This window comes from Exserohilum turcica, assembly GCF_000359705.1.
Source record: "Exserohilum turcica Et28A unplaced genomic scaffold SETTUscaffold_16, whole genome shotgun sequence".
Classification (NCBI taxonomy): Eukaryota; Fungi; Ascomycota; class Dothideomycetes; order Pleosporales; family Pleosporaceae; genus Exserohilum; species Exserohilum turcicum.
Window position 1 is genome coordinate 270849 of NW_007359981.1, and position 17036 is coordinate 287884.

At 53.4% G+C, this 17036-nt stretch overlaps 9 protein-coding genes across 9 annotated transcripts; 7 read left to right on the plus strand and 2 right to left on the minus strand.

Annotated features, from left to right (window-relative positions):
* Positions 1-616: 616 nt before the first annotated feature.
* SETTUDRAFT_168531 (uncharacterized protein) lies at positions 617-1963 on the minus strand. Its single transcript, XM_008025997.1, has 2 exons — positions 1735-1963; positions 617-1688 (listed from the first exon to the last, which is right to left on the minus strand). Exons 1-2 carry the CDS (start codon positions 1824-1826, stop codon positions 1103-1105), a joined length of 678 nt encoding a protein of 225 aa, XP_008024188.1. The 5' UTR covers positions 1827-1963; the 3' UTR covers positions 617-1102.
* An 845-nt stretch (positions 1964-2808) lies between these two features.
* Positions 2809-3939, plus strand: SETTUDRAFT_108204 (uncharacterized protein; the record flags this gene model as incomplete). Its single annotated transcript, XM_008025998.1, has 4 exons — positions 2809-2849; positions 2917-3382; positions 3429-3822; positions 3875-3939. The coding sequence occupies 4 exons, from the start codon at positions 2809-2811 to the stop codon at positions 3937-3939; spliced, it is 966 nt and encodes a 321-aa protein (XP_008024189.1).
* Positions 3940-4536: 597 nt separating this feature from the next.
* SETTUDRAFT_107778 (uncharacterized protein) lies at positions 4537-6373 on the plus strand (the record flags this gene model as incomplete). The annotated part of the gene is made up of 3 exons (XM_008025999.1): positions 4537-4879; positions 4924-5052; positions 5100-6373. The coding sequence occupies 3 exons, from the start codon at positions 4537-4539 to the stop codon at positions 6371-6373; spliced, it is 1746 nt and encodes a 581-aa protein (XP_008024190.1).
* Positions 6374-6799: 426 nt separating this feature from the next.
* On the plus strand, positions 6800-9127 carry SETTUDRAFT_27570 (uncharacterized protein; the record flags this gene model as incomplete). Its single annotated transcript, XM_008025857.1, has 3 exons — positions 6800-6838; positions 6909-7483; positions 9055-9127. The coding sequence occupies 3 exons, from the start codon at positions 6800-6802 to the stop codon at positions 9125-9127; spliced, it is 687 nt and encodes a 228-aa protein (XP_008024048.1).
* A 401-nt stretch (positions 9128-9528) lies between these two features.
* SETTUDRAFT_184095 (uncharacterized protein) lies at positions 9529-11211 on the minus strand (the record flags this gene model as incomplete). The annotated part of the gene is made up of 1 exon (XM_008026000.1): positions 9529-11211. The coding sequence occupies one exon, from the start codon at positions 11209-11211 to the stop codon at positions 9529-9531; it is 1683 nt and encodes a 560-aa protein (XP_008024191.1).
* Positions 11212-11777: 566 nt separating this feature from the next.
* Positions 11778-12501, plus strand: SETTUDRAFT_168537 (uncharacterized protein). The gene has a single exon (XM_008026001.1). The coding sequence runs from the start codon at positions 11901-11903 to the stop codon at positions 12294-12296; it is 396 nt and encodes a 131-aa protein (XP_008024192.1). The 5' UTR covers positions 11778-11900; the 3' UTR covers positions 12297-12501.
* A 239-nt stretch (positions 12502-12740) lies between these two features.
* On the plus strand, positions 12741-13488 carry SETTUDRAFT_168538 (uncharacterized protein). The gene has a single exon (XM_008026002.1). It carries the CDS (start codon positions 12829-12831, stop codon positions 13144-13146), a length of 318 nt encoding a protein of 105 aa, XP_008024193.1. The 5' UTR covers positions 12741-12828; the 3' UTR covers positions 13147-13488.
* Positions 13489-13715: 227 nt separating this feature from the next.
* SETTUDRAFT_27574 (uncharacterized protein) lies at positions 13716-15413 on the plus strand (the record flags this gene model as incomplete). Its single annotated transcript, XM_008025858.1, has 3 exons — positions 13716-13775; positions 13847-14644; positions 14700-15413. The coding sequence occupies 3 exons, from the start codon at positions 13716-13718 to the stop codon at positions 15411-15413; spliced, it is 1572 nt and encodes a 523-aa protein (XP_008024049.1).
* An 879-nt stretch (positions 15414-16292) lies between these two features.
* SETTUDRAFT_168540 (uncharacterized protein) lies at positions 16293-16804 on the plus strand. Its single transcript, XM_008026003.1, has one exon. It carries the CDS (start codon positions 16489-16491, stop codon positions 16693-16695), a length of 207 nt encoding a protein of 68 aa, XP_008024194.1. The 5' UTR covers positions 16293-16488; the 3' UTR covers positions 16696-16804.
* Positions 16805-17036: the final 232 nt, after the last annotated feature.

Here is a 17036-nt window from a genome sequence, read left to right on the forward strand (position 1 = left end):
CTGAAAAAGGACGTTAAACTAGAATAATAATAATAATAATAATAATAATAATAATAATAAGCGGTAATGTGGAGAAAGCATTGATGAGAATCCTAGGTTCCCCACACCACACTGACGCCATCAGCCATGGCTCCATGCACATTTAAGAAGCACTAGCATTGCTTGTATCGCTTGTTGTAACATCTTCCAAACAAATGTGATGCTGTTTGCACGTACAAAAGAATAATATGTCTGTAAGCCAACATTCATATTGCAAAGTGCACATCAGCGAACTCAGTAATCACACATCGAATCGTGTAGACAATGTCATGTTTTCCTTCAAGGTACTGTACTGTACAGGTGTAGAAACCAAGCTATGGGGCATCTCGATAGTAATACAATAATGCCCAGATATACACGTGGCAGGACCATGAACGAAAGGGTGTTGCAAAGTCAATCTGTTCAAATTTCTGAGCAGACCTCAGAAGCTCTTAGCCAACAAAGAAGTGTGTTTCCAATCTTGAATTCGATTTGCGACTTTGCTTCGCCTTCAGGCGCTACTGAAGGTACATTGCTGGTATAGCGTTTTTAGAAATTGGTAAACGTTGTTTTTGGAGTGAAAGATTATAATGTCCTATGATATTACTAAGGCCTTGAATGGGAAAGAAGTGGTATTCGTAGTCGACTGGGCCTGAGCTGATTCGGACGCCCTGGGAAAAGAGATAATAGAGTCGGTATGAAGTGTATTATATTGGTGCCTCAATCATAGCTTGAGGAACTTCCGTCATCGGCCTACTATGGCGAGAAAATTGCGTTGAATGTGGTAAAGAAGCCTTCTATGGCGGATGTCAGAATGTTGCGCGTCATGTGAGCATGCGGGAGGCCTTCCGTTACTTGAGCGTTGGGATGTTGGTGATGGATCATGTTTTCCCGCCCAACGCTCCATCATGTTGAAGTGATTGAAAAACCACGCTGCCTGGGTCCGGGAGACTATGCAATCGCCCCTATCATGGACAACTTGAGCACTCGAGTAAATGCATCCAGCAAAGTCAAAGATATTAAAGCCCCGCAGACCCAAACAGCAGACTGAACGAATATTGGACGCAGGACAATGCCCCTGGTACTACTGCAAGTCGGCGTCTGCGGGCATGACGAAGGCAGTGTCTTCAAAATCTTTGAGCACATATTCGGCCAAGGCGTCTAGTTTCTTTCGTTGCACATGAAGCGCGCCTCCCCTGATATCTTTTTCGCGCTGACTCATATTGCTAAACAGGGAGGGCGCCTTGTGCTTCGGAGTTGGTCCTCCATTGCCGGGCGCTAGGCTGTCGGCTGAGGCGTCGCCCTGGACATGTGACGGGATACTTGAGCCCGGAGAAGCAACGTCGACATCTGGATATCTTGGGTCCCCTAGCCCCTCTGGTGAGATTCTGAATACCTGCTTCTTGCTTGGGGGGATCCTGCCAATAAGAACCAATAGGAGCTCGGGTTGCAGCAGACGCACTATGATGTTGCAGTCTTGGGTCTCGATGGTAAGCGTCTTAAGAGCGGGTTTCAGCGATGAATCAGGGGTGCCATTTCGCGCCGAAAGCTTTTGCCGCCCAGCGCAGTTGTCCTTCCATGCCATGGAAATGAGAGCAGCCTGGTCGCGGAGTTCCTTGGTTTGTACCGGCTTGGAGTAAGCTAGTAAAGTGCCATTTGGGGACATCAAGCTCCTCACGTTAGTCGAGTCGGGTGCACCGGACAAGCACAACTTACAACAGCCGCGGATATATGTTCTCATTGGCATTCTGCGTGAGCCAATCGCTCACTTTAGCGATGTTGATCATTGGTATACCTGTTCGGGACATGGTCAGGAGACTAGCAGTGTGTGCCGATAACAATGGGTGAGAAGCGGAGGCCTGGGTGTTTTGGGCGCTGCGCAGCGAATGCGAGGTGCTTGGGCAACGGCGGCGATTTGAATGCTTGTGACGCAGTGAAAGGCCCACGTACCTGGTCGATGGCTGGCGCAACCCCCTTCCTGGGCTGTTCTGTGCACCTGCTGGGCGGCAGGCGGACTCTTACCTGCAGATCAAGGAGTTGCTCAGCAGCGACCGTCAGGTGCGAAGACTGGCTTGACACAGCAAAGGGAGGAGGTTTAGTGCGCGTCTCTTGTTGGTATGCTGATGTCTACAATAGCCAAGTTTACCAGCCCCAAAGCTATGACCAGCGGCCGGAGCGCCTGTTGTTCCGTCGCACGTGCTCTCGTGAGCCTCGGATGCATCTACGCGTGTCTGTGTCGAGCCCAATACGGCGTGATATATTGTTATCCTGGTCTCGAGATGATGGCGAGGCGGGCTGTCGACGGACTATTGCGTCGCTTCATGTCGTCATTCATGTCCGCTCGCAGGCCGTGTCCACGTGACCTGTGCTTCACCGTGGTGCTGCAGCCAGATCCTCGTGGCATCCACACCAAATCCAGAGCATGCACCCCAGCCTCCCGAGACGCGTATCTTCATACAATATGTGATACATCTATTTGACTGAACGGCGAGCTGCTGCTCTAACAAACGCAAGATGGCATCACTGCTCCACGACGCTAAGTCCGAGTAAAAGCCGGGTGGTGGTGGTGAGGGGCAAGCCGCCAGCTCCACATTGGGTGACAGACGTCATTGGCCCCTTGATTCCTCACCCCTCAATTGCTCTGCCCTCCCTCGCTAGACAGCTCAATTCATGTTTTTCCTGCGCCCAGCATTTTCGCAGACATCGCGAGCACGAGCAACTACACTCACTGCATTTCGGCCTGCAAGATTAAGTCATAGCCCTAGTTTTCTTGTGCGAGCGCTAGCAACCATGACGACCAATCCAGCTGCGTACAAGCTCAACCATTCGATGTGAGTACCCGCGTGGCAATCTGTGCCACTCAGCACACACAATTGGTCCATGGCTGACCGTTTTGAGGATCCGTGTCAAGGATCCGAAGCGCTCTGTCCAGTTCTACGAGTTCCTGGGCATGAAGCAGATCAACCACATCAAGCAACCCGATGCCGGATTTGATCTCTACTTTCTCGCATACAATAGCCCCAAGGCTGTCTCGCACGCCAATCACTGGACAGACCGCGAAGGAATTGTTGAGCTCACACACAACTATGGCACCGAAAACGACCCCAACTACACGGTTAACAATGGCAACTCCGAGCCGCACAAAGGCTTCGGCCACCTTTGTATTTCGGTCGACAACATTCAAGCTGCGTGTCAGAGACTGGAGGATGCCGGTTACAAGTTCCAAAAGAAGCTCACAGACGGTCGCATGCGCCACATCGCCTTCGTGCTTGACCCGGATGGCTACTGGGTTGAAGTGATCGGCCAAAAGCCTTTGGAGGAGACTGAAAGCGTCAAAGACACCGACACCAGTACCTATCGCATGGTGGGTGGCACGCGATGCTCTACTATCGAGATGCTAACAGAAGCAGAACCATACCATGATTCGCGTCAAGGACAAGGATGTCTCTCTCAAGTTTTACACAGATGTGATGGGCATGAAGCTACAGCGCACATCAGAAAACGCCAGTGCCAAGTTCAACCTTTATTTCCTCGGATATGGTCCAGACGCGCCTGAGGCGACAGCTAACGGCGTCAATCCCCTTGCATCCAGCGAAGGCCTGCTTGAGCTCACATGGAACTACGGCACCGAGAACGACGCTGACTTCAAGTACCATAACGGAAACGACGCACCACAGGGCTTTGGCCACATTTGCATTGCTGTGGACGACCTAGAAGCCGCCTGTGCTCGTTTCGAGGAGAAGAATGTTACCTGGAAGAAGAGGCTGACTGACGGTCGCATGAAGAACATTGCATTTGTGCTAGGTGTGTCCTTATCTTTTTGATACACAAGCAAGAAAGCTGACGAATGTTGTAGATCCTGATGGTTACTGGATCGAGGTTGTGCAAAATGAGAAGCTCAAGACACGTAGTAATTGGTAAACGGACAGGGCCGACTATCCGTGCATGATGCACGCATCCCACGCAATACCATTGAGCCTCCAATGATCAAAGATGATTCTGGTCTAGCTGCTCAAGCTAAGCAATGCATGTCTTGGTACCCGCGACGGACGCTCTTTTTCGGTGTTGACAGGTTCTGTTTCATTGTTCAACATGTTCACCGCCATTACGGACCAACTGCGTTGTCCATGCACTGCGTGACTAGCAGTGAGTTGATTTGAGTACTTTCGTCCTCTTATTGTCAGAATTATAGCTCCAGCCCGCAGTGAGACGTACCCCGTGGGGTTAAAGTGCGGGGTAGCCTGTACTAATAATTCGGCCCATCACATCAACGCAGTCTGACGCAAGTTACAGTGGGAGCCCGATAGCGGCTCATCATGTGGCCTTATATAAAATGCCCAGTGTCTCATGTTTGGGATCTGAATGCTTGCCTTTGGCCTCCCGGATTGAAACATTCCAGGACGCGGACGACTGTGCTTACTCTTCACATATCCCATCCTACCCCATTTGAACAGGGTTGCTTCCGAATTTCCCGTCGACTTTACGGTTAGAAGAACAAACTTAGACAGTCTCACTCAAATGGCCATCCTTATGCATACCCGAAAGCCCAAAGTCCTCATACCGGAAAAGGTTTCACCAGATGGCCTCGCCCTCTTAAAAGACCAGTTCGAGGTAGACGAGAAGAAGGGCCTCAGCGCAGACGAGCTCAAAAGTATCATTGGTGAATATGACGCCCTCATTGTTCGCTCCGAGACCAAGGTGACGGCAGAACTTCTGGGTGCAGCCAAGAACATGAAAGTCGTCGCGCGCGCGGGTGTTGGTGTTGACAACGTTGACGTGCAAGCGGCCACTCTACATGGCATCGTCGTGGTGAACTCACCCTCTGGGAACATTAATGCTGCAGCAGAACATACCATTGCGCGTGAGTAGACCATGGACATAGGCGTGCATTTGCTAACCAAGAAGTGTTGATGGCTGTCGCGCGAAACGTGGGTGATGCTTCACAAAGCATCAAGGCCGGCAAGTGGGAGCGAAGTCGGCTTGTGGGTGTAGAAGCCAAAGGCAAGACGCTTGCCATTGTCGGTCTGGGTAAAGGTAAGGTAGAAGGATGCGTGTTCTGAATATCACTCACGTTTGCATAGTCGGTCTCACAGTCGCTCGGATTGCCAATGGTCTAGGCATGCGGTTGATAGCATACGACCCTTACGCCAATCCCAACCTTGCAGCAGCAGCCTCAGTGACGCTCAAACCCAGCCTTGCGGAAATTTTGAGAGAGGCGGATTTCTTGACACTTCATACGCCTCTCATCGCTTCGACAAAAGGCATGATTGGCAAAGCAGAGTTGGAGACGATGAAGCCTACGGCGCGGATTCTGAACGTGGCGAGAGGCGGAATGATTGATGAAGACGCCCTCGTCGAAGCTTTGGATGCTGGCAAGATTGCAGGAGCTGGTATTGATGTCTTCACCTCGGAGCCTCCGGAGCCAGATTCGTCGGCAACTCGACTAATTGCGCATCCAAAGGTAGTTGCAACACCCCACCTCGGTGCGTCCACCAAGGAAGCGCAAGAGAATGTCTCCATCGATGTATGTGAGCAGGTTGTCTCTATTCTTTCGGGTGAACTTCCGCGGTCAGCAGTCAATGCACCCATTGTGCTGCCAGATGAATACCGCACATTGCAGCCCTTCATCAACCTGGTGGAGAAGATGGGCAGCCTGTATACTCAGCACTACTCCAGCGTCAAGAGAGATTCTTTCCGCACGACTTTCGACCTGACGTACGAAGGCAAACTGGCGACCATCAACACCACAAAGCCTCTGTTTGCTGCGCTCGTCAAGGGATTGCTGACTCCGATCACTTCCAGCGATGGCCTCAACATCAACATTGTGAATGCCGAGATCCTTGCAAAGGAACGAGGTATTCTCATCAACGAGCAGCGTTCGCGCGAAGACGTCGAAGACAAACCGTACTCGTCGCTCATTACTCTACGCGCCCGCGCCTCGCGCTCAGTGTCACAACAATCGCGCTCCAACATATCGCAGTCTGGTGCGCGTTCAACGCAGGAGAGTACAGACGACGAGGAGCAAATCATCCAAGGCTCAGTTTCGGAAAACCGGCCCTTCATCTCACGCCTGGGCAAGTTCAAGGGCGAATTCGTGCCCCGCGGTACCTTGATCATCTGCCGCAACTTTGATTCCGTCGGCCGGATCGGCTATGTAGGAAATCTGCTCGGCCAGTCTGGTGTTAATATCAAGTTTATGAATGTTGCGCCGTTGGATGAAGAGGTGGAGGAGCGGCAGAATGGAAGTAAAGAGGCGTTGATGATCCTGGGGGTGGATAAGCCGGTGGGCGAGGATGTGCTCAAGCGGATGATTGGCGAAGAGGGCGTGCTGGAGGCGAGCGTGGTGAATTTCTGAGGTCTGTCGTGTGTAGGGATATGGTTAGGGACTTGATAGTTTGGTTTGGATGCGAAGCTCAACCTTCGTGGCTGAAATGAGAGTTGAGTTTGTGATGCGGTGCCAGTGTTGGATGGGATGTCAATGCTGTCGCGTGCAGCCGAACTCTGGAAATAGGTATCCCACCTTGGCATTGCTCGACTCCAACTTCTTCTTGACCTTGGCTTTCAACCTCTACATGTTGCGCGTCTTGATATCCAGATGCATCGTTGTCGAGACATGGACAGGCCATACCTCGGCATGACGTCATTCCGGGCCTGGACCCAGCGTGCGAGCCTATCAAGCGCGAGATTTTGTCGATGAGTGAGCATCTCCAACCATCCCCACTGCTTTGCCGATAGCGTCTCAAGACCCCAGAGCCTCTTTGATAGCGTAGTCTGGTTAGCAATGGCAACGGCAGTACTCTCTGGCAGCACCGGCCTTGTCGTACGTTCCACGCCGCTCTCCGCTCCCCAATCTCCCACCCGGTGAACCCGGACCTAACATCTCAGCTCAGGGCTCCAACATCCTTTCGACACTGCTCGCTCACCCGGGCTTCTCCTCCGTCTACGCCTACACCCGGCGCGAACTGCCCAATCCCAACGGCTCGACCAAGCTCCAACCCATACAGTCTGCCGACACATCCGCATGGAAGGCCCAGTTCCCCTCGGCGCAGCAACCCAAGATATGCTTCAATGCCCTAGGCACCACGCGCGCACAAGCCGGAGGCGTCGAAGCGCAGCGTAAAATCGACCACGACCTAGCTCTGGAGCTGGCCCAGGCGGCTAAAGCAGCCGGCACAGATGTCTACGTGCTCATTTCGTCCAACGGCGCAAATCCCAATTCGTATTTTGCGTATCCCAAGATGAAGGGCGACTTGGAGGAGGCGGTCAAGGGCCTGGGCTTCAAGCATACCGTCATTGTGCGCCCAGGCCTGATTGTCGGGGAGAGGAGCGATAGTAGGCCGGCGGAGGCGGCGCTCAGGAGCTTGGCCAAGGGCTTGAAGGGTCTCGCGGGGAGTGGCAAGCTGACGGATTGGTGGGCGCAGGATGCTGGGATGATTGGGAGGGCGGCTGTGGAGGCGGGAGTGAGGTGTATGGGGGGGAAGAGGGAGGAGGGGGTGTGGATGATGGGGATGGCGGATATCGTTGAGTTGGGGAAGCAGTAGGAGAGGGAGCATGGCGACGAGTACGAGTGACGAGATTATACCCGTTCTTACTTTTTTTCAATAGTATGCAATGTCTATGGAGCTCCTCATATTCAGCATATGAGCCAATGCAAGCAAGTACAATGACATTTCAATATAATCCAGCCATTCACGGTACCAGCATAACAGAAAAAAGACATCATTGCACCAATGAAAAACACTTAATAACACAGAAAAGACCATGCATCTCCTCCAACCCACCCACTACCCGAAAAGCGGAATTCCCCCTCTCCAAATCCATCATGTGTCGGCCAAAACGCATCCTTCTCCCTCAGCATACGTACATGTGCATGTAAGCACATCACCCCACCCTCGTGCCACCCGCACGGTAACCGAGTCATTGCCGCTCATCGGCGGATGCCGCGCGCCGAATTCCCCCCCAGCCAGCCAGCCAGCCAGCAAAAAAAGTATCACACCACTCTCTCACGACCACATCCCCCCCTCCAAAAAAAAGAAAAAAAAAGGAGAGGGCGATTGTAGAACCCCTGTATTGGGGCATTTACCTTAGCATCAGCATTCTGCGGAAGTAGAGCTGGCACAAGCTCAACAGGGCAATTCGCGCCGGGAATGCGCGACTGGGTTCAACGACGCAGGTGATCTTTTGCCTATTGCGGTAGTTTGGACACTTTTTGCCTGGGTGCGTGGGTCCGTTGCCGCCGCTGGCCTGGTACCCGGAGGGGGGTTGCGGTTAGCGGATGGCAGCGGGGGGGGGGCTATTGCAAGTAAGGGTAAGGGTAAGGGTATGTGTGGGCGTGGATTATGCATGTGGATGTGTAAGTAAGGCGAATCTCACGCGATGCCCAAGTGTTGGTGGTGCGATACGCTGGGATTGTGCGGGTGTTGTCTTTTCCCATGGGTAATAGCTGGAGGAGAGGTGGGTGTGTGAGGGTGAGGGTGGATATATAGGGGGACTGTTTGGGGGCGTTGTACGGGATTGAAGAGACACAGCAGCAATAGCAGCAAAGACTACTACGACTACGAAGACTACTACGACTACTACTACGACGACTATATCGGAGATTTGACAGAGCGATACACGATATATACCAGCAGCGAACACAGAATCAGCCCATCGAATCCAACCAACGATCTACCCAGCTACCAAAGCGAAAAAGTCAAACACATACACATACATACAACATCGAGACTTGAATCACACCAACTCAACTCAACTCAACTTGAGTCTCAAAATGCCCTCTCCAAGCCAAGCACGCATCATGTGGCGCAGCCTTGCGCGCGGAATGGTGGAACCACACCCGTTTGCCCGCAACCCCATTACCATGGCGCCGCATGCGTGGCGGGCGGGAGATCTGGGGAGACGACTTGTTAAGACGAGTTCAGTGTATGTTTTCCCCTTTACTTACTTCTTTACTTACTTATCCATCCATCCACCTACATACACAAACACAACGCTATATACATATACATGCAACTTGCTAACGTATTCCCCATGCAGATACTTCCCCTTCTACGCCGTCATCCTCGGCTGGCCCGTCGCCGCCGCCTGGTACTTCAACGGCAACATGTGACTCGCCGCCGCGAGGGCGGTATGGAGCGAGCGCAGAAAAGACGCGGCGTCCCGAAGAAAAGAGCATGCGAAGTCGCTGGATAGTAAGGAGGTGCAGGAGCTAATTATGAATATGCGGTAGGATGATTGAGATGTGGACTTTTCCTCCTAGTAGAGAGGGGGGGGGGAAGCCTGTTTTTGGGGCTTTTATTCTGATTGCATAGCATGGGGAATATAGGAGGGGGGCGTTACATTGTATATATGGGTGTGAATGTGGCGGGGCTGGTTTGGTCCTGCTAATATATTTTGTTTGGTTTCTTCGTTGCTTTGAGCACGTCTGGAGTGGCTGTTGCAGTGATGTCATGGCTTGGATTGCGGAGACTGACACCGAGGGAGAGAAATGGTACTTGGATGTGGTTTGCTTTACAAGTCCAGCACGATTCTTTCGACTCCCCGGCTGACGCAACTTAGCATCGTGTCGTTCTTCTCGTTGTCCTGCAGACCCGTCCCGCGATGCTCGATCCGGCCAGAACATACGTCTACCCTGCATGTCCCGCAGTTGCCTACCTCACACGAACTATCAATTTCCATACCCACGGCCCTGAGTGCATCAAGCAGAGACTGTGTGGCTCCGACTTGGATGAGCTTTTTGCTCTGCTGGAGCTCGGCTGTAAACGGATCCCCGGATGTAGTTACGGTAAAGGTTTCAATATGGATGGACGAGTCAGGGATTCCGTACGTCTTTGCAGTGTGGACGACATCGTCCATGAGTCGAGCTGGCCCGCACGTGTAGATGTGGGTTTGGTCATCGGCTTTGGCCAGCACGGCCGAGACATCTAGACGTTGGCCTGCGGACTTCTTGTAGATTGTAGCGTGGGACCCAAGAGCATCCATCTGCGCTGCAAAAGGAACTTCATCAGCGACAGCGTAGTGGAGATGAAATTTTTGCTTGGTTTCCTGGAGATGCTTGAATGCCGCCAAAAAAGCAGTGATTCCAATACCGCCTGCGATGATGACGTGGTGGTCGGCTTCTAGGGTAAGTGGAAAGCTGGCTGTTATGCGTCCTACAGTCAGAATGTCACCGACTTTAGTTTGCTCGTGCAGATACTTGGAGCCACCGCGGCTGTCAGGATCGAGAGCAACTCCGACTTCAAACCGCTTGCATGTTCCACCAATCACCGAGTAGGCACGCACCAACTTTCCGCCTAGCTTCAGGCGTACATGGCTACCTGGCTCGACGGGCAGAGCGTTAGCCATACCCTCGGTAGCCTCAAATGTGAAGGCTGTAACACACTTCGTTTCTTTCTTCTTCTCCAAAAGGCGATATTCGGTCCACGTCAAATCCTTTTCGTCCTCGCCGCCATACAGTCTGCCATTCTGATCTTCGGCTACGCCCTTGTCAAGCCGAGTCTGGAACTGTTGCTTGACATCCCGGCCCAGCTGCGGTAGCTGGACAATTTCTTTCATCATCTCGACATTGTGCGTCTCGAGAAATAGATGATACATGACACGCGCTATTGTCCACTCGGGATGCGGACGCTCCAGCAGCGAGATCATGTCTCCAGCTTCGATAGTTCCCGGTTTGATAATGCGATACAACCAGCCAGTGCGCAGCAGAGTCTGAGTGCGCTTTGCCATGTTCTTGACCTCGAAGCGGTGGTTGAGCTTGTAGCAGGGTCCTCGCGGCTCGCTGACTTCAACTATAATGTCTCCAATGGCGAGTCGGTCGCCAATACAAAGGTTCTTCTCGTTGACTTCCTCGTTGAACAAATTCTCGCCAAAGGCTCCGGGCTTGAAGTAGTGTTCCGACTCTGGCAACTCTTTTTTCCACGCATCGTAGTGCGATGTGCAATAGTGGAGGAGAGCCTTGTCGGGACTTCTATGCAGGGGGTATGCATGTTCATCCGTAATGATGCCTATTTCAGATATCTCGACAGGGCCGGCCAAGGGGCTTTTGTAGATTGCGGATTCAAGCTTGCCATTCCAAAGCGACTGCTTCACCCTTCCCGCGCGCAGCTGGATGAGTGGAAAGGGAGTGAATGGAGGAGGGTTCTTGAGAGTGTTGGGGTCTGGCTTGGGAGGAGGGATCCAGGCTGAGGATGTCATGGCGTAAGGTAGCTCGTCTGAAAGGTTACAATTTTGAGGGGTTAGAAAGACTCGGATGCTTTGTTTTCCATGTCCCTGCGCAGCCGATGCCGTGTTATGCAAATGAAACGGCCAACAATGGAGGCTATAACCAGAGAACGGATCATGTGATAAGTGTCTGGAGGGTCTGACTCAGCCTGTGTGGATTCTTCTGCCCACCATAGTGGAAGCTGTGTCTAGACGGTTTTGTTGATACTAAGCCAAAGCTGAAATGATAATGATGCATTAGGTAAAACGGACACTCGGGACGGGGCAATTAACAGCGATCCCAGTGGAGGCTGAGAATCAGCACTATCCATGGTGAATTCGGTGGGGTTAGTTTCGACTGATAAAAGTGGCCAGGCTCGTCTGTCTGGATGTCAAAGTGGAAGGTGATGAGTGCAGGTCACGGGTTTGCGGGGTAGGTCCTCAGGCAGTCTGCATATCACGTGACCATGGGTGCCTCGACAGCCTCTCGAATAGTGACGTCAGACGATCGTCGTGAGAAGCGTCGCATCTACTCGTCACATCGGGCCCAAGCTGCCCCAGAGTGCGTACCTCAACAAAATCCCATCCACGTCAACTTTCTTTACTCAATTGACCACCTCAAAGCCTTTGGAACTTGACCGAATTACCTCAACTGAACAAAAAGTCGCAATCCCATTCTCAACATGTTCCGTATCCAACCCGTACGCGCAATCCAACGCGTAGCCTTTGCCCGCCCTCCAGCTGTCGGTCCCCGGTTCCTCTCGACGACTCCCGCGCGGCTTGCGCAAAAAGACGCGCAAGACAAGGACTCGCTCAAGCCACGATCGACCGAGTACTCCAAGTCTGGCTCGGACGATGGCGCGGCACACTCTGAGACAGCTTTCGACCCTTCAAAGACATCTCCCGAGGAAGAAGAGGCAACATCTGAGCGCGAGGCTGGCGGGCCAAACAACAGCATGAATGTGAGCCCGGGCAACAAGGACATTAGCGAACCCAACCGCCCTGACGCGGGACATGGAGGCGCACCGAATAAGAAGAGCAGCGGGGCGGGCAGTGCGCCAAAGAACAGCACTGGATGAGCGTTGAGAGTATGGTTGATATCTTGGGTGTATGGTCAGCCAGTGAGGGGTCGCGTGTAGGCTGGCGGCCGCATGAAGGATACAAAACAATTCATGGCGTACTGGGGCTTATGGGATTGTAGTTACTCTAGCTGGAAGTACTTTGATCTAGCATGGAGATTGTATATACTGTGCAGTGACGAGGGCAATTGACGCGTTGTTCAACCGTTTGGCGTTCCCAGAGCATGCTACTCTATGTTATCGTGCCCAAGTGTCGTTCCTTGAAGCCTCTGCGGTCTGCTCGGGGGCTAGCCTCAGTGTGCGTTCACGTCATAGTGCGCAATGACGAGATTGCGGTGGAGCAAAGACGCCCGTCAACAGGTGTGTTACCCGGTGACGTCACGGCCAAGGACGAGGGTTTAGTTGGGACTCGACCCTCGACATGCAGCAAAACATTTTTCTGCACACGCAGCACCTCCAGCCATTCCTCACGCATTGCTTGGAGCATTCAAACATTACCTCCCAATTCCACGTCCGACTCTAAACATCGACCATGGCACCCCGCGCCATTGTTAGCGTGATGATGCGCCCGGTCCGCACACCCATGACGCTGTCGGCACGGCGGAAGCTCACAACTACGCCACGCATGGGCATCAAAGAAGACGCAATTCGCAGCGCGGACCAGGTCGAGCAGGCAAAGCAGGATCAGCTCAAGGAACAGGCACAGGGCAAGGGCCGATGGCGCGAGGATCTTGCCAGCTCGGGCGAGAGCAGCATTGCGGCAGATCGGCAGCAAGTCGACGACCACGGCGAACACATGAAGGAGCTGCAGCACGAGGGCAAGCAAAAGGGCGAAAAGGGGGAGTTGTAAGCTGGCGGGCGGCGGGCGGCGGGCGGCTGGCGGCGGGCGGCATGGAGACTGGGGAGCTGTTCCGGGCCTCCGCGAGCGCCGGTGGCTGCTAGCGGCGTGGTTAGGTTGCGGCGGCTGCATGGAATGGCAATGATGAAGATGACAATAGACAGGATTTGTACATTATACAGCAACATGTGGCAGTGGGTGCATATGCCAACGCAGTCTACTTGTACTTGGTAGAGTCTCGGCCAGAGCCGCCATGCATGGGGTTGCTGTGGCTGTGCAAATGTGCACGCGGGCACGAGCTACACCTCCAGTACATGCAAGCAGTTAGCGGCATGGCAGGAAATTTGCATCCACATGTGCGTGTGCATGCATGTCGACGGCAGTTGTTGCTAGACTGGCTGTGGCTGCGGACACGAAGGCGTGCCGGTGGTGCAGGGCGGGTGCCAATCACGACGGCGCCACAGCCTCGCCCACCCTCGCCTTGGCCCAGCCTCGTACTTGTCGCGCATATTCCCTCTTTCACTCTCCAGTCCTGCCCGGCGTCTGCTCTCTGCTGTCGGCCGTCCAATCCCCACGGCAACATGCCTCCGAAATCTCAGCGCAGCCGCGCCTGCTCGCAGTGCCGCACCCGCCGCGTCAAGGTTTGTGCATCGCATGCCACGGCATGCTGCCCGTATGCCCATTGTGCAAGGTATTGACGGCTGCATTCTAGTGCGACGAGACGCCAGAGACATGCAACCAGTGCCGCCGCCTGGGCCTGCCATGCTCGGGCCCGCTGCAGGGCTCCATCGTCATCGACATGACGGAGCGCGTGCTGAAGCCCCGGGGCCGCAAGAAGAAGGAGACGGCCAGAGCAGCGCCGCCAGCAAAGAGAGGCGCGGATGCTGCTGTGTCGGATGCGCTAAACAAGACGATTGCGCCTCTCCATGCCATGGTCGACAACGCCATCTTCTCCACCGAGCCCCAGAACCCCGACGAGGTGGCCAAGGCCGTGACCGCCATCCGCTACCACTACAGGCCCCCTACCTTTAGCCAGCCGTCGAGAGCCCTGCCAGAGGCCCTCGACAACGCCTTTCTGGCCCATTATGTCGCGCTGAACAAGGGTACCGGCTCGTATGCGCCCGAGATCCAGTGGCTTGCCCACCTGCCAAGCATCTATCGCAAGGCCAACAAGCCCGCCGTCCGGCTCTCCCTCCGCGCAGCAGCCATGGCATTCTACGGCAAACACCACCAGGACTCGAGCATCATCGTCGACTCGTGGAGATGGTACACGGTCGCCCTGGGCGCCCAGCGAGCCTCGATAGCACACATGAAGAAGAACGACATACCCGACGAGGAAGAAGTCTTGGTGCCTTTGATTCTGGCTCTCTACGAGCTCTATGTCGGCGCGACCGCCACCGGCTCCTCGGCCCACTTGAATGCTGCCAGCGAAATGATGAAGATGCGAGGGCCAAGCAACTGCAAGTCCAGCACCATCTGGCCTCTCTTCAAAGGCATACGCAATCAAGAAGTATGTGCAACACGTGCCGTGCGCCGCCCCACAAGTACACGCTGATGGCTTCTAGGGGCACAGGGCAGTTGTCTTCAACAGGAAATCGGTCTATTCCACCCCGGACTGGCTGACCATCCCATTCATCGACATGCCCAAAGATGAGCACCAACGCCTTGCTGATATTGAGCTCATGATTCCCCACTGCACCGCTTACCTAGGCACCCAAGGCTCGTTGCGCGTCGTGCTTGACACCCCGATACGACCTGGCGTGGATGTTACCCCCGGTAAAGAGCTTACATGCAAATTGATTGACGATCTTCACAAGTGGGCCACAGACTATCCGCATCTAACCAAACCCTTTAGCCTTCCTGCCAAGCCTGCCAATCGAGGGCCTTTGTCAAGACCAACCAAAGAGAAGCGGCCAAAGTCGCAGCCGCCCAGTGTGGATATGGCTCTTATTGGTTCATACTATATGACAATTCGATTGGTGCTCAACATGCTCATGTACAAGATGCAAACCGAGTCTAACGCTCCACGCGCGCCCTACGAAGGCAGCACTGAGCACTATCTCTCTGTAGCGCACCAAGTGTCTCACGACATACTCAAGGCCGCATCCGATCTTGAGAGAGCAAAAACCGGTGGGTTTGACCTTTTGCGCAGCATTACCCCGGTAGTAACTGCCAGTGTGGCTGCTCCGACAATAGAATTGAAGCAAGAGGCAAAGGCAACGATAATCAGATGGGCAAGCAAGGTCAGCGGCCTTACTTCAGTCTTGGAACGCCTATGATCTCACGCCCCAGACCTAAGAGTCGCTCTGAGAATTGACACGAGCGCCTGAGAAATAAAGCGAACAGGAGAAGCCAATCATCTGGCTCTGCTGTTATGTTACAAAGCTGGACGAGACAAGGAGAGCTTCTTTGTCAGGCGTCGTGGTCTTTGTCAATCACAAACTCACATGACCCCTCTTTGTTCACTGCGACCCGCGAGCGACTTGGACCGCAAACAATGTCAGTGTTCCGGCCATGAATACGAATGAACAATCAGTCAAATCGCCATCTTCTAGCCTCAACTTTGACTCGAGCCAACTGAAGTCTTCGCATCGTCTTGAACTAAACCTAGGAATACCAAAGCCATGGCACCCAGACCATTGCCCAACACGGGTAACGATGCACCAGCGATGCAGTTGTTCGGTTCGCATGAACATCGCATGCAAGTCAGCAGAGCCACCAAAGAGCGGCTTGTAGGGAAGAACACAAAATGCGAAAACCGGACTACTGCAGAGACAGCAAAAGGAAAGGCTCGACAAGAGAAGTGGGAAGCGCCTGCACGCCGCCTGGTATTTGATACTCCACCTGCTGCTACAGTAGGATGTAGCAATCCAGAAGAACGGAAACCAAGCAATAGTCTGCTCTCACCTGTTCAGCTCAAACCTTGCCAAGCTCCATTGCCCCAGCCTTCTTCATGTCGAGATGGCACGCACAATGCACGAGCATCAATACCGCTGCTTTCGCCACCGCCGTCATTTCAACCTTTTCAATCTCGATACAGCACAAACAACACATGGTCGACCCCGCCACAAACGCAGCAGCCCCTACCGCAAACACCATTCCATCCATCCGTTTCCTCAAAGCAACCTCGCCATACTACCCTCCATCAATACCCTCCACGCCTCCAAACACCTCTCAAGAACAATGCGCACGAGACGTTTCACCAAGACATAGGAGACTGGATATCCCCTCCCGAGCATCCCCACGGAGCCGAAATCAATGAAATCATGCACCTTTTAGAGGGCGAAATGGCGCTGTATGAGATGCGAGAAATGTACGAAGAAGCAGCTTGCAGGAGATTGCAGGCGCGGTACAATGCAAGGATTTGTCGGCAGCGGCGAGAAGTGCTGCGGATTAAGTTGGGGATGGAAGAGCGGCGTAAGCGGGAGGGTGCGAGTTAGGAAGCATGGAGGTGTAGTTGGTTCAGCTCAGACTTTGCCGTTGGCATTATTTCCGACTGTGCTTGGCATGGCGGTAATGATGCTCGACAGTGTCTTTGTATCCTGGGATGAGGATGGGTAGATACGAGTCATGAACCCCGATCACAACAGTAATCAGCGATACCGAGTAAACGTCTCAGCGTCTTACATATCGGACTCTGCTCTTCTCCTACACACATTAGCAGCCATGATGTGATGCCCTACGGCTCTCTCCGCACTAGGCTCAAACAAACACGGACGCACAGTCATGCGGGGTGAGGGCTTGTAACTCGCAAGCCGCGATATAGCTTTGTTGGCAGAGTTTCTAGTGCATAGGCGTCACACACACCAACTTTTAAGCAGAAATCTTTCATCAAAACTCGTCAATTTTCTATCAGATATAGGGGTAACACGTCGCGAGAAACCGATTTACGCCACCTCTAA